The 15,879-nt window shown below is 37.1% G+C and overlaps 1 protein-coding gene across 1 annotated transcript in view; it reads left to right on the top strand.

Annotated features, from left to right (window-relative positions):
- Nucleotides 1-15,879, top strand: part of LOC145984919 (intraflagellar transport protein 81 homolog) — a 106,603-nt gene that overhangs the window by 13,806 nt on the left and 76,918 nt on the right. Inside the window, exon 3 of the mRNA XM_083118317.1 lies at nt 5,024-5,157. Coding sequence (XP_082974443.1) covers nt 5,024-5,157 — 134 coding nt within the window. The remainder of the gene's footprint in view (nt 1-5,023; nt 5,158-15,879) is intronic.

Here is a 15,879-nt window from a genome sequence, read left to right as displayed (position 1 = left end):
TTGAACGGGAAACACAAATATTCGTACATCGTGAAAAGGAATGTAGTCCTAATCTAGTTGCATTTGCTGGGACACAGAAATTTAAACCATGTTTCCAGTTCTCGCAAGCACACAAAAATAACTTTGTTACTCCTCAGGATAAGAGTAATAAAAGCTACATTAGAAGACCCACTGTTAAAACAAGGTAATTTTGTTTGCCAAGCATGGTTGGCCAAATAGATTATCTGTAGAAGATATTCAATCCGGATTGCGTGTTTTCTTTGAGCGACGACGTCTTCTATCTGTGGAGAATGATTACCTTAGCTGGATGGGAAAGATTGTTGTGCCACCCACCTTACGTCAAAAGGTAATGAAATTACTACATTCCAATCATGCAGCATCCCGTGTTATAAAAGATGCAGTTTCGTCCATATACTGGTGGCCAGAGATGCTCAAGGACATAGACAAATGTTGATAATTGCAATATTTGTCAATCGGAATGGAGGAAAGTAAGAAAAGGCCCTATAAATGAGTGGCCAGAAGCTTCACGCATAGCAGAGAGAATACACGTAGACCACTTTTTCTTCAGAGGAAAGAAATTTCTTATTCAAGTCGATGCATTCAGTAAATGGGTTGACATATGGCCAGTTCATTCTCTGGATTCTGCGGAAACCATACGTTGGATATTACAGTCTTGTTCTTACTTAGGTCTACCAGACAACATTGTGTCAGGTAATGGTCCTGCGTTCAGTAGCCTAACTTTCCAGAACTTCTGTTCACAATACGGATTAAAGCACTTAACCATACCTCCGTACCATAGTCCGAGTAACGGAATGCCCGAGAGAGATATTTGCACCGTTAAAGACCATTTGAGAAAATTTGTATTGGAACACCCCATTTTAAGTTCATTACAAAAGGACGCGAGGATCGCAGAAGTTCTTCTGTTTTTGAGAAATTCCAGATTAGAAGAAACTCAAAGTTTGCCTTCTGCTTCCGTTTTGGGATTTCAACCAAGACTCTGGTGGATGGTAACAGATATGACTGAGCAGGAAAGGCAAGTGGATCACTCACCATTTCTTGGATCACGGCGGGACCGAGTAGAGAGCAGGAGACTTGACAAAACTTTTCTTACATATCTTCTGAATGATCCAGTCTGGGTGCAGACCCCAAAGGTAAATTCGCCGAAGCATGTACCGGGAATGGTATTGTCTAGAGTTGGCAACAGTCTAATATATAAAGTGCAGTTGTTCGACGGATCGACACGAACGGTACACGTCAGGTGGCTACGAAAACGTGAGTGTGAACAAAATCCCTCATCAACAGATCTACCTGATCCAAACATCTCGACACCAGCAGGACAGCCTAAGGAAGCAGAGGGAAGAGATAACTAAAACCAACCAAATACAGATGCAGGGACAGACTTAGGAGACCTCCTGATAGATATGGTGAGACCAGCACTTGAAACAAAAAGAGACTCCAGGAGGAGATGATAGATGCATGATAAGAGGAATTGTATAGCATGTTATTGATTGGTTGTCATAGTAACCGTGTGTAATATGGACGTGAATGGCTTCCATGCATTAAAGTTATATTGTGTAATTTGAACCTACGTATTTTGTATGTCTTGTGCATGTATAGATAAGAAATCACACACACACACAAACAACAAGCTTACAAGCTCCACGCATCAACAGCGGTTACTTTCCGAATGACCCTCGTAATATGTGCCGTCTACATTTTCACTGCAAACAAATTTTACAAAATAGTTTTACCTAATGTCAAGGGGGCTGACCTCAGTGCCAGGGGGCTCAGCCCCCCTGGCCCCTGCTTGGCTACAGGCCTGAATTCTTATTCAATATTATTATTGTGAAGCAGGGGGTAAAGGGAACAAAGTTATTGAACCCAAGATGAAACTGTATGTTGAGAAAGTACTCTTATTACCATCTGCACAACTGACTCATGACAGAAATATTTTTTCATAAAGTTTGTAAAAATTTGGTACTGGTCCCTATAATTTCAAAGAGTTTGACTGTTTAGTCTCTCATAAATGCATTTTGACTAAATCTGAAATTTTGAAAAAAATTGGCTCCTGTGAGAAGTACCACGGGTTATATTATTATGTACGTTTCTGTGGTCTGTGACACCCTGTATAATAACCTGCCTCGAAATGTTGACATTTTCTTGCCAGTATAGAGTTTCTGACAATCATTAAAATGTATGTGTAATTTCTTAATTTTTTCTATGTCATCTTGTATTATTTTTGTTTTGTTTTTGGGCTGTTACAGTTACAGTACAAAATGGTCATTCAGTACTTTATCTGAAACTTTAAGTAATGAAATAAATGTAATGTACAGGCTGCTTCAAAATGATGTGAACGATTTCAACTTCTTATATTTTTTTATTTTTCGTCCAAATTGCATTAAATTTTACATGTAATTCCTAAAACTGTCCAAGTTTTTTTGATAAAATTTTGAACACAGTATCTCACAAATGTTCTATGTGAGCCCCCTTTGTTACCCTGCATACATCAATTCGGTAATCCAATTCTGCCCAGACCCGTTTCAACATGTCTGCATCAACAGTTTGCACTGCAGCAGTAATGCGCTCTTTCAGTTCATTGACATCTGCGTGTAGAGGAGGTTTGTACACAATGTCTTTTAGATGTCCCCAGAGAAAAAAAAAATCACAGGGGGTTATATCCGGGCATCTTGGTGGCCAACGTAGTAACTGTTGATCATTTTGAGTAGATCGCCCAATCCAGCGGTCTGGCAGTCTGTTATTAAGGTAATTTCGAACATGGCGATGAAAGTGGCATGGGGCTCCATCCAGTTGATAGATGAAATTTGCACTGGCACGTTCAAGCTACGGCATAAGCAATGTAGTAAGCATGTGTAGGAATGTTTGTCCAGTCACAGTTTCTTCGTGAAAGAAGTACGGACCGAACACTTTGGTTGATGAAATGGCGCAGAACACATTAGTCTTCGGTGAATCACGCACAACTTCAACGATTTGATGCGGATTCTCAGTCCCCCAGATGCGAACATTTTTCGTGTTCACTCTTCCTGTCACATGGAACGTAGCCTCATCACTGAAACAAAGTTTGTCAATAAAATCATCATCACCACTGTATAACTAGAAATGACTCACAATAATTTTTGCGGGACGTGTGATCATTAGGTGTTAAATGTTGTAACAACTGCACTCGATAGGGATACATCTTTAAACGCCTACGCACGTGCCAAACAGTTGCTCGAGGCATTGTTAGCTCTCGACTCACTTTCCTTGTAGACTTTTGGGGGCTACGTTGAAAACTAGCTCGAACACTCTCGACATCTGCCTCAGACGTGGACGGTCTACCGGACGATTTTCCTTTGCAAATGCATCCGTTGTCATGAATTTATCATACCACTTACGTATGGAGTTCTTGGATGGTGGTTCTTTACGAAATTTTGTATGAAACTCACGCTGAACACTAACAACAGACCGACAAACATGAAACTGTAGGACGCAAAAAGCTTTCTCTGCACCACAGGCAGCCATTTTGGAACTTATCACTCTGCCACCTAGTGGAGAAATTTGGAACTACTACGACCGTTGCAAACAAAACTCGAGGATATAGTTGAAAGTATTTTCATAGAACTTTAATTGTTGATAAAGTTTTATCGCTCCTGGAACGGTTTCTTATCGTTCAAACCATTTTGAAGCACGCTGTATTATACATGTACTGTGATGAAATGTCAAGATGCTTAATTGTAATAAACATGTGACATGAACAATATTTCCCATTTGCTCACAGTGGACATTTCCAGAAATATATATATTGATATAAATTTGAATTTTATGATATCAATTGATTTGTTATAAACTTGTTGTTCCATGGAGGCATGTAAGGGAAGTGTGAAGGCAGGGCTCAACACATTCTTGATCTTGTTCATACTGGAGGTGAAGTGATCAGCACCCTCCTTTGGCCAACTTTACACCCATGTACCCATTGAAGCTGGGTGAACTGCAAACCTGTTTTATGCACAGACATTGTTGGAAAAATGAATTATGGGATTGGAATGAATTGCATAGAACTCAATGGAACAGCATAACAGTACTACACAAAGAACCAAATTGGAAACAGAAAAATATAGCAGTAGCCCAAAATCCTATAAGCCATCCCGGTGTACAATTCAAGCAAATATCCCCATCTCCTCAGAAAATAGAAATAGTAATTTAAATGTATAGATTTTCAGGGTATAGTTAATTAATGCACAAGGTTTGCCGTAGGTTCTGTCCCCACCACCAGCAAAAAGACACTATACACCTGAAGATGAGAGAAGAGGTGCTCTCTTGAACCGTAGTGTAAAGGTGAAGTTCTCTGTGTATATAGCACCTTGCCATGAAGGCATATTTAGGGGATGTTGGTGTAAGTCCCCTCACATTCCCCATTTTGGAGGTGATGTGATAAACATTATTCTCTAACCACCTTTACCCCCCCCCTTTTTCAGGTACTTATTGATTTGAGGCTGGGTGAGCCCCAAAGCTGATTTTATGCAGGGGACAAGGCCAGAAAAATTCCGACCTTAGATCACCCACCTCAGGAATCGAACCTGGGTCTCCCATGTGGCAGTCAGACGTAGTGTTAGAATACACCATGTCCAATTAATTGCATGGTAATAAAGAACCATTTTCAGTAACATTCAGAGACTTTTGTACAATTGTAAGAGCTGTTTTCCTTGAAATTTTGTGATAATTATACAGGCTAACATATCTTCAAGGCTTTGCAGATCCCCACCCCCACCCCCACATCCAGGAGGTCACGATGGCAGTTAAGAACCAATGTTCTACACTTTTGCATGTTTCTAATTGTAAACTACAGTTCCAAACATTATGATGTTTATGATAATAAATATCAATGAAGTAAGTTGTTAGAAAATATTTTCAACATAAATCTGGAATTCTTACCACCACCCACTGTTTGTCGAGGATTTATGACCCTCTGGTTGGGAATTACTGGATTAATATACTGATATTTCATAAGCTGTATATTTCTTTGCAGGTTTTGACAGATGTCCTTGCTGAAATTGACACAAGGAACAAAGTGGATATACGGGAAGAGGAGCCTGAACAGACTGCTGTTAGGATTCTTGCAATGTTGAGGGTTTTGAAATATAAGCCACAACTGGAAACAGCGTAAGTAAACTGTTTGAATTTATTTGTAATTCTGTACATAATGGAGAAAGTGTTATTTACCGAACAAGAAGAATTTTTATTGTTTTCTCTATTTTTGTATTTTGAGATGTATGTCAGTTCTCTCTGATTTGCGACCCTGAGGACGAATAGTGAAATGAATGAGAACAAGCACAAGCAGAACACTCATGGCTTATCTAGGGCTCAAGATTCAGGACCCTTGTCTCAGCAGCAAGTCATGCTAACCACAACACCATGGAAGCTCTCAGTTATTTATAATGGTTCTTTATTCCACTCATTTATTTGTTCACTCAGCACAGTACTGAAGTTCCACTTATGTTGAACATATAATATGTTAAAATACATAGGACCGGAGTTCCACTTATGTTGAACATATATTGTGTTAAAATATATTTTAAAAAGTATTAGAGGTACGACATATAAATATAATTCAAACATAGTTTATAGTGTGATTAACTAACTAAGACTAAGAGTAACCCCATATGCTAATGAAATTATAGGTGATTATCAATGTGGATTTAAACGTAACAGATCGACTACAGATCAAATTTTTCACATCAGACAGACACTTGAAAAAAAGTGGGAATATAATCAAAATGTCCATCAGCTATTCATTGATTTCAAAAAAGCATATGATTCGGTCAAAAGAGATAAATTATATAATATATTAGTAGAGTTTGGAATACCTAAGAAGCTTGTTAGTATGATAAAAATATGCACCAGTGAAACAGAAAGTAAAATTCGTGTGGGTAATAATATGTCTGACAAATTTACAATTCATGATGGGTTAAAACAAGGAGATGCATTATCTCCATTGCTCTTTAATTTTGCCTTAGAATATGCTGTAAGGAAGGTAAAAGAAACTAAAGAAGGACTAAAATTAAATGGTGTGACTCAGTTGTGAGCATATGCAGATGATGTAGACTTACTGGGGGATGATGTGAATACAATTAAGAATAATGCTAAAATATTTTTCAAAACTGCTAAAGAGATAGGTTTGGAAGTTAACAAAGAGAAAACTAAATATATGCTTACAGGCCGAAACCAAGTGTTAGGTAATAATCAAAATCTAATTATTGATAACAACTCGTTTGAACCAGTTTCCAAATTCAAATACTTAGGAGTAATATTAACAAATGAAAATTATATTAAAGAGGAAATAAAAAGTAGGCTTAATTCAGGAAATGCATGTTACTTCTCTCTTCATAAACTTTTGTCTTCTCGTTTAATATCTAAGAAACTAAAGGTTAAAATATACAAAACAGTAATTTTGCCTGTAGTATTATATGGGTGGGAAACTTGGTCCCTTACATTGAAAGAGGAACATAAATTGAGAGTATTTGAAAATAAAATCCTTAGGAAAATCTTTGGACCTAAAAGGGATGAGGAGACAGGTGAGTGGAGAAGGTTACATAATTTAGAACTACATAATTTGTACTCATGTCCAGATATTATTAGAATAATTAAATCAAGAAGACTTAGGTGGGCAGGACATGTGGCACGAATGGGAGAGGAAAGAGGAGTTTACAGGATTCTTGTTGGGAAACCAGATGGTAAGAGACCTGTAGGAAGGCCAAGACGAAGATGGAGGGACAACGTTGAGATGGACCTAAAGGAAATCGGTAGGGATGGAAAAGAGTATATAGAACTTGCTCAAGATAGGAACAGATGGAAGGCCTGTGTTGCTGCAGCCATGAACCTTCGGGTTTAAGAAGGCTAGAGAGTTAGTTAGTTAGTTAGTTTATAGTGTGATTCAATATGAAATTTAAAAACTGTATTTACGCATGTACAATGCACATGCATTTACATTCTGTCAAATAAATACTGGGAATTGTTCAATAAAACTCAAAATATTGGTTTAATCATCCAAATTCATTTTGTCGCCTTCAAAATAGGCCCCATTTGATGCAACGAATAATCCAGTCATTAAACACTTCTCATAGACACTTTCTAGTATGGGCTTCAGGCGAATTTATTTTTGTACCTTCAATGGACTCAAAACGTTTCCACGAATTGGTAATTTGAGTTTGGGGAACAAAAAAAGTCACATGGGGCCATATCTCGCAAATATGGTGCTTGATTGATGACGTTTGTTGAGTTTTTGGTCAAAAATTCATGTACAAGGATCGGTGTGTAGGATGGTGCATTATCGTGGTGCACAACCAAGAGTTCTTCTTTCTTTTCCAGTGAACATTCTCTCTCAAGCACCTCATAATGTCTAGATAATAATGTTGTTGACTGTTTGCCCCTCCGGAAGGAATTCCAAGTGGATAACACCGTGATAGTCAAAGAAAACAGTCAACGTGACTTTGACATGTTTTTTTTCTGTTTTGGCTCATTATTGAAGCACCATTTCGAAGCTTGTTGGCTGGTTTGCATGTCAAACTCATAAACCCACGTCTCGTCACCTGTTATGATGCGTTTTATGTAGGGTCGATTCCTCCATGTAGGAAGTGAGGAACTTCCTACAGTTCATTTATACTTGCTTCCAGTTCTCTACTTTTTAGGAGTTAATGCATGTTATAAAATTATGAGCGCAATGTACGTACAATTGCTTAGGTTAGCTATTGTCAAGAGTTGACTGCTCTCACTCACTCCAGTAGCAGTCAAAAGACGATGGACACGGGCTTTTCTGTTGCTTGTTGAGGAATCTCGGCAGTCATCCTACAGACAGATGGGTGGGGGTGGAAGGGGTAGTGCAAGGGAGTGGGGAAAGGTTACGAAGATTGGCGAGGATCGAGGAACCAGCAAGACTTTCCTCAATCAGCGATGCCAACCCCAACAAAATGTTACTAAACCAAGCACAATTTGATCTTTGTTGGCACTTGGCACCATTTCTAGCATAATCTGCAAACCCCAATCCCTAGGAGAGGGAAATCAAATTCAAACGAATATGTTTTCAGGAAATAAAAATTAAAATTATGTCCAAATCTTATTTTTACTTCACCAGCGGACATGTTTCAAACGAAAGAGAGTATGCCGATCCACCGGAAAGCTTTTATACAACCATGTCACAATCCATCCTCTATCTTTTCTTCATCCTGCCCGATTTAGTTCGTCAGGAGATTTTATGGTAGGAAATCTGTAGAAAGTTGGGGGTAAAACAATTTTCTCAAACCATTTTATGTTCGATGTTGAACTCATGTCGTTTGTTGCACCATTTTAAACAATTTTGGGGGGAAAATTTACACTATTACATAACTGTTAAAAATAAGTAACGCAAGTTCAAAACTCTAGAAAGAAAGAAATAATTAATAATAAATCCAACCACAATTTAGAAGCATTTAGCACAGTTTCGAAGTTTAAGCAATATATTTTATTATCGTCAATCCACACGACAGGGAGGGGGAAGAATATATAAATTCTTGCAAAATCTCGTCAATGTTATTTTCATTAAATTTTATAGGTTCGCATTTAAATATTTTGTAGTTCAAAGTGAGGAGCAAGGACCCCTTGCCACACCTTGAGCAGGGCCTGCAGCTAACATTCTAAATGCAATGGGTAGTACAAGCAAGACGTGTGAATGTAATTGAACCCATTTTTCAAACCTTCCTCGGTTTACCATAACTTTTTCCTAAACTCCGAAAAAGCCACGATTCGCCACTGGTTGTATGAATGTAGGGTCCTAATTGGCTCGTTCAAGCATGCCTTCAGCAACCTATTTGCAGTGCTCTGTTTCAAGAAAATTGAGCTCCTTCGGAACAAGCCATGCCACGATGTGTCTCATGCCCAAAACATCAACTAAATGGTGCAAACGGTTTCGTGAGTTATATCCAGATCCTGAGCCTTCTCCCTTAAGCTTGAATGACGATTTTCCATCACCATTTCCTTCACTTCGTTGATGTTTTTGTCAGTCGAAGACGTTTGATGTTTTTGTCAGTCGAAGACGTTTGATGTTTTCATCAGTCGAAGACGTTGAAGGTTGATCAGATCGATGCAAGTCTTAACCACTTCTCGTCCTTCTTTGAATGCTTTGTTCCACTCGTATGCTCATGTTTTCAACAAAGTTGACTCAACGTAGACCTTCTGCAACATTTTCAATGATTCAGCACAAGATATTCCATTGGCAACACAAAATCTGAGGCAAACTCTTTGTTCGATATTTTTATTCATAGTGGAGCACACTTGAGGTCGACTAACTTAATCAACAGCTGTAGCCGTGTCACGTGCCAGTTTCGATGACACAATGAGAGTTGCAAGGAGGAATAGTTTCTCGGAATCGAAGAGAGGTAGCAGCACGCTATATACAGAGGAGTGAAGAAAATTATAAAAAACTTAAAGCGGAGAAGAGGGATGATATATATTATAGTAAATTGAGAAATATATAAAAGAAGAGTTCAAATACTATAATAGAAGTAAATAGAATGATGTATGTAGTAATTTAAAAGAATTAAGAATATGGCCGCATACGAAACGTTTAGGAAAGTCATTAAGCGAGCAAATGAATTCAGAAATGTATCTCAATTTCTTTTTGATTCTCTGACGAGGAGAACATCGTCAGCTTTTGCATTTGTCCGTTCCCCGGTGGCGCTGTGTCAAATTAGACGCCCCGAAGCACTTTTCGGTTGCGCTTTTTATTAGTCGCACTGGGCCATTGGCAGCGCTCGTTATTAGCGATCCTGGTTATTCCCCTTTGGTCGTCAAATAGGAGGTGGCGCTATTGTCAGTTTAGTCGACCCTACTCTTTCTACAAGTATAGCTTGTATTGTTTGACAAAGAAGCGGGGGGAAAGCGAGCACATAAATAAGATTATGCTTTAATAAAAGAAGAAGAAATTCAAAGAAAAAGAAGAAGAAGCCATTTCCATATTAAAAGAAGAAGAAGCTGTTTTCATAATAAAAGAAGAAGAAGCCTTTTAGAAGAAGAAGAAGCCTTTTAAAAGAAGAAGAAGCCTTTTAAAAGAAGAAGAAGCCATTTCCATAAGAAAAGAAGAAGCTTTTTCCATATTAAAAGAAGAAGAAGCCATTTAAAAGAAGAAGAAGCCTTTTCGATTATACATATACATATATTTTCTCTGTATGTTGTCAAGTTCTCAGAATATAGATCCGCATTTTACTATATCCTCTTGGCTATAAAACGCTTTCTTATTTGGAATTCTCAAACAAAGAACCTATCCCCCTGAGATTAAGATATCTGTAGCCGTGGTAAATAACATTTAAGTACGTACCCACAAGGGGCGTAGCATTGTGCTGGTGTGCTCGCCACTAATGCTACGCCCCTTGTGGGTACGTACTTAAATGTTATTTACCAATGTTAATGACCAATTTAGAAGCATTTAGCACAGTTTCGAAGTTTTAGCAATATATTTTATTATCATCAATCCACACGACAGGGAGGGGGAAGAATATATAAATTCTTGCAAAATCTCGTCAATGTTATTTTCATTAAATTTTATAGGTTCGCATTTAAATATTTTGTAGTTCAAAGTGAGGAGCAAGGACCCCTTGCCACACCTTGAGCAGGGCCTGCAGCTAACATTCTAAATGCAATGGGTAGTACAAGCAAGACGTGTGAATGTAATTGAACCCATTTTTCAAACCTTCCTCGGTTTACCATAACTTTTTCCTAAACTCCGAAAAAGCCACGATTCGCCACTGGTTGTATGAATGTAGGGTCCTAATTGGCTCGTTCAAGCATGCCTTCAGCAACCTATTTGCAGTGCTCTGTTTCAAGAAAATTGAGCTCCTTCGGAACAAGCCATGCCACGATGTGTCTCATGCCCAAAACATCAACTAAATGGTGCAAACGGTTTCGTGAGTTATATCCAGATCCTGAGCCTTCTCCCTTAAGCTTGAATGACGATTTTCCATCACCATTTCCTTCACTTCGTTGATGTTTTTGTCAGTCGAAGACGTTTGATGTTTTTGTCAGTCGAAGACGTTTGATGTTTTCATCAGTCGAAGACGTTGAAGGTTGATCAGATCGATGCAAGTCTTAACCACTTCTCGTCCTTCTTTGAATGCTTTGTTCCACTCGTATGCTCATGTTTTCAACAAAGTTGACTCAACGTAGACCTTCTGCAACATTTTCAATGATTCAGCACAAGATATTCCATTGGCAACACAAAATCTGAGGCAAACTCTTTGTTCGATATTTTTATTCATAGTGGAGCACACTTGAGGTCGACTAACTTAATCAACAGCTGTAGCCGCGTCACGTGCCAGTTTCGATGACACAATGAGAGTTGCAAGGAGGAATAGTTTCTCGGAATCGAAGAGAGGTAGCAGCACGCTATATACAGAGGAGTGAAGAAAATTATAAAAAACTTAAAGCGAAGAGGGATGATATATATTATAGTAAATTGAGAAATATATAAAAGAAGAGTTCAAATACTATAATAGAAGTAAATAGAATGATGTATGTAGTAATTTAAAAGAATTAAGAATATGGCCGCATACGAAACGTTTAGGAAAGTCATTAAGCGAGCAAATGAATTCAGAAATGTATCTCAATTTCTTTTTGATTCTCTGACGAGGAGAACATCGTCAGCTTTTGCATTTGTCCGTTCCCCGGTGGCGCTGTGTCAAATTAGACGCCCCGAAGCACTTTTCGGTTGCGCTTTTTATTAGTCGCACTGGGCCATTGGCAGCGCTCGTTATTAGCGATCCTGGTTATTCCCCTTTGGTTGTCAAATAGGAGGTGGCGCTATTGTCAGTTTAGTCGACCCTACTCTTTCTACAAGTATAGCTTGTATTGTTTGACAAAGAAGCGGGGGGAAAGCGAGCACATAAATAAGATTATGCTTTAATAAAAGAAGAAGAAATTCAAAGAAAAAGAAGAAGAAGCCATTTCCATATTAAAAGAAGAAGAAGCTGTTTTCATAATAAAAGAAGAAGAAGCCTTTTAGAAGAAGAAGAAGCCTTTTAAAAGAAGAAGAAGCCTTTTAAAAGAAGAAGAAGCCTTTTAAAAGAAGAAGAAGCCGTTTCCATAAGAAAAGAAGAAGCTTTTTCCATATTAAAAGAAGAAGAAGCCATTTAAAAGAAGAAGAAGCCTTTTCGATTATACATATACATATATTTTCTCTGTATTTTGTCAAGTTCTCAGAATATAGATCCGCATTTTACTATATCCTTTTATACATATGTATATGTATAATCGAAAAGGCTTCTTCTTCTTTTAAATGGCTTCTTCTTCTTTTAATATGGAAAAAGCTTCTTCTTTTCTTATGGAAACGGCTTCTTCTTCTTTTAAAAGGCTTCTTCTTCTTTTAAAAGGCTTCTTCTTCTTCTAAAAGGCTTCTTCTTCTTTTATTATGAAAACAGCTTCTTCTTCTTTTAATATGGAAATGGCTTCTTCTTCTTTTTCTTTGAATTTCTTCTTCTTTTATTAAAGCATAATCTTATTTATGTGCTCGCTTTCCCCCCGCTTCTTTGTCAAACAATACAAGCTATACTTGTAGAAAGAGTAGGGTCAACTAAACTGACAATAGCGCCACCTCCTATTTGACGACCAAAGGGGAATAACCAGGATCGCTAATAACGAGCGCTGCCAATGGCCCAGTGCGACTAATAAAAAGCGCAACCGAAAAGTGCTTCGGGGCGTCTTATTTGACACAGCGCCACCGGGGAACGGACAAATGCAAAAGCTGACGATGTTCTCCTCGTCAGAGAATCAAAAAGAAATTGAGATACATTTCTGAATTCATTTGCTCGCTTAATGACTTTCCTAAACGTTTCGTATGCGGCCATATTCTTAATTCTTTTAAATTACTACATACATCATTCTATTTACTTCTATTATAGTATTTGAACTCTTCTTTTATATATTTCTCAATTTACTATAATATATATCATCCCTCTTCTCCGCTTTAAGTTTTTTATAATTTTCTTCACTCCTCTGTATATAGCGTGCTGCTACCTCTCTTCGATTCCGAGAAACCATTCCTCCTTGCAACTCTCATTGTGTCATCGAAACTGGCACGTGACACAATATCCCCCTCCTTGAGGATGAAAAAATTCTCTATTCGAAGAAATATTTTGGAAATAGATAAATTTTTCCACTTTCACTACATCTTATTTGACTCTTCTCATTGGCTCTCATTTATACTGCTTACATTCCTTTTCACTTTCTCTGTGTAATTATATCTCCTGTCATACAGCATTTTTCCTTATCTCCCTATTTCAATCTCTTCTTTCTATTTTCGTTTCTAGATATCTTATCACCACGTTCCGGAATTATTCATGACCTCTCAAGTTATTTTAAATACCAAATATAATTCTTCAATAATTCATCTCCTGCAAGTCTACTCGTCTAATTTCTCCAATATAGTCTTTGCCTGACGATGTCATGCCAAAAAGTAATTTTCGTTTCACTTTTCTTCTTTCAGCAATCTCTCTACAGATTATCAGTTAGCTCAGATTTTTCCGTTTCAAAGAACTCTCTCTTTTCTCTAAGTTGACCATCTAAATTTTCCATCAGCTACAATAATTCTTCACATCAGCCTTAGTTTCATATCAGCATGTATCTAGATATATTTATTTTCTGGGATTACAACCCATTCTCGGAATACAACCGATTCTTCTTTAACTTCTGGGATTACAACCCATTTCTCGGAATACAACCGATTTTCATTATCTTCTGGGATTACAACCCATTTCTTTTGCACTTTTCTAAATACACGATGACTTTTAATCGTCTAAGCTTACATAGAATATATTTTACTGATATTGTTCGATCTTCTTTCATATCGTCTTCTCCTTTTTCCTGAGAGTTTTCTTCGTGATTAACTTCCTTCTGTGCCTAACTGTTCTCTTCTTCCTCTTCTGTTCGTACAATTGAAAAGTTTACATCCATTTTCCATATTACTTTCTTTGGCATCTTTCCTTTTACAGATTTGATCTTTCACTATCATATGGGGTGGTGATTTAGATTAGCACTCATTATTCTTTTTTAGATATAACTTGCAGAATAGATTTTCCTCCAACGATGACTATCATATCTATATATCTTCTTACAGGAACTAACATTAAAGAACTAAAATTTTCTTCCTTCAAATAGATCACTAATAAATCCACGAATTTTTCTTCTGGTAAACTGGAACTTTCTCAGACAACTTTAATTATTACAGAAACGTGCGCTTGCCAGTCTATAAATCATAACATCTCCTTCCTTTTCACTAGTCAGTCCTATTTGTTTCTTCCAATTCTTTCAAATACTCGATGCTTGTCACTATCTTGTTTTCTTTCTCTTCCTCTTTTTCTTCTCTTTCTTTTATTTTCTTTTCTATTCTTCTCAAGATTCTTCTTCCTCCTCTTCCAACTTTCTTCCCGTAAAGAAATTACTTTCATTTCTCTCTTCTTCCAATCTTGTTTCTGCCAAGACTTCTTCTGTTCTAAATCTTCATCAAATGCATGCTCTCCTTGTCTTTTCCGTCTCGTCTTCTTCTTCCTTCTCTTTGGCGAAGTAGCATCAAAATCCATTTCATCTATGTCGATCCTTTTTAGCATATTATTAACTTTCTTCAAGTTCTTTTCAATTTTTAATTTCTTTCTCTTCTTCTTCTTCCATGTCTGTACGTGAATATATCTAAATTTCATTTTACTTTTCTTTTTTCTTTGTTTACATCTTCTGCTCGGCTTATGCTTATTTTCTTCCTGTCAGAGACTCGTCACTAGAACTTTCTTCTATCATCTTCATTTCGACATTGATCTCTTCATCATTACGTTGACAACTAAATTTTTCATCTCTTTCTATTCCTCTTTCATCTTCTTCTATTTTCTCATCTTCCTCTTTTTTGACCTCTTTAAGTTCCTGCGTGGTTTCTTCTCTTAACTTTATAGCTTCTTCTATCTTGCTGTCATGCTCGTCATTGGCACTTTCTTCTTTTATCTTCATTTTGACATGGATTCCTTCATCGTTACATTGACAACTAAATTTTTTCTCACTTTCTATTCCTCTTTCATCTTCTTCTATTTTCTTATCTTCCTCTTCTTTGTTTACTTTGCTTAACTTTATAACTTCTTCTTCTATCTTGCTGTCATTCTCGTCATTGGAACTTTCCTTTTTCATCTTCCAACTTCTATCTTCTATAAGGACCTTCGCTTCCTCTATCTTGCTTTCGTTTTCTTTTATTCTTGAAACTGCTAATTCTATTTGAGATTTACTTTCAACCAGCTTTCTCTCCAAATTTTCATTTCTTTGTTTATTTTCCTCTCTGAGATTCGAAACCTCCTCTTCTATTCTTCTATTTATATCAAAACTTGTACTTTCGATTAACAACGTTGTTTCTTCTATCTTGCTTTCCAGCGACTTTCTATTTCCTTCACACGTTTCATTCAATTTCAAGAACATCTCGTGGGTTTCGGACCTCGAAGCTTCCAATTTCCTGCTATTTTCCTCGAGCCTTTCTTCCACCTTTTTATTACTTTCTTCTAACTTTCTACTATTCTCTTTTAATTCTCTACTATTTTCATCTATCTTTTCTTCGAACTTTCTTTCTAATCTTCTGCTATTTTCTTCCATCTGTGTTTTTAATTCTCTATTATTCTCTTTTGCTTCTCTGTTATTCTTTTTTGCTTCTCTGTTATTCTCTTCCACTTGCATCAATAACTTCTGGAGCATTTCTATTATGTTCACCTCTTCCATCTTCTTTGGTTTTTCCTTCATTTTCTCTTTTTCCTTTTCCCTTTTCTTCTCTTCTTTATCATTTATCCTTTCTTCCTTGTAATTTTTGCATACGTAATCTCCTCTTTCACTTATTCCTAT

Source organism: Lepisma saccharinum, chromosome 3, assembly GCF_977018435.1.
Source record: "Lepisma saccharinum chromosome 3, izLepSacc3.1, whole genome shotgun sequence".
Taxonomy (NCBI): Eukaryota; Metazoa; Arthropoda; class Insecta; order Zygentoma; family Lepismatidae; genus Lepisma; species Lepisma saccharinum.
Note: the sequence above shows the minus strand (reverse complement) of the source record. Positions and strands in the feature narration are given on the sequence as shown.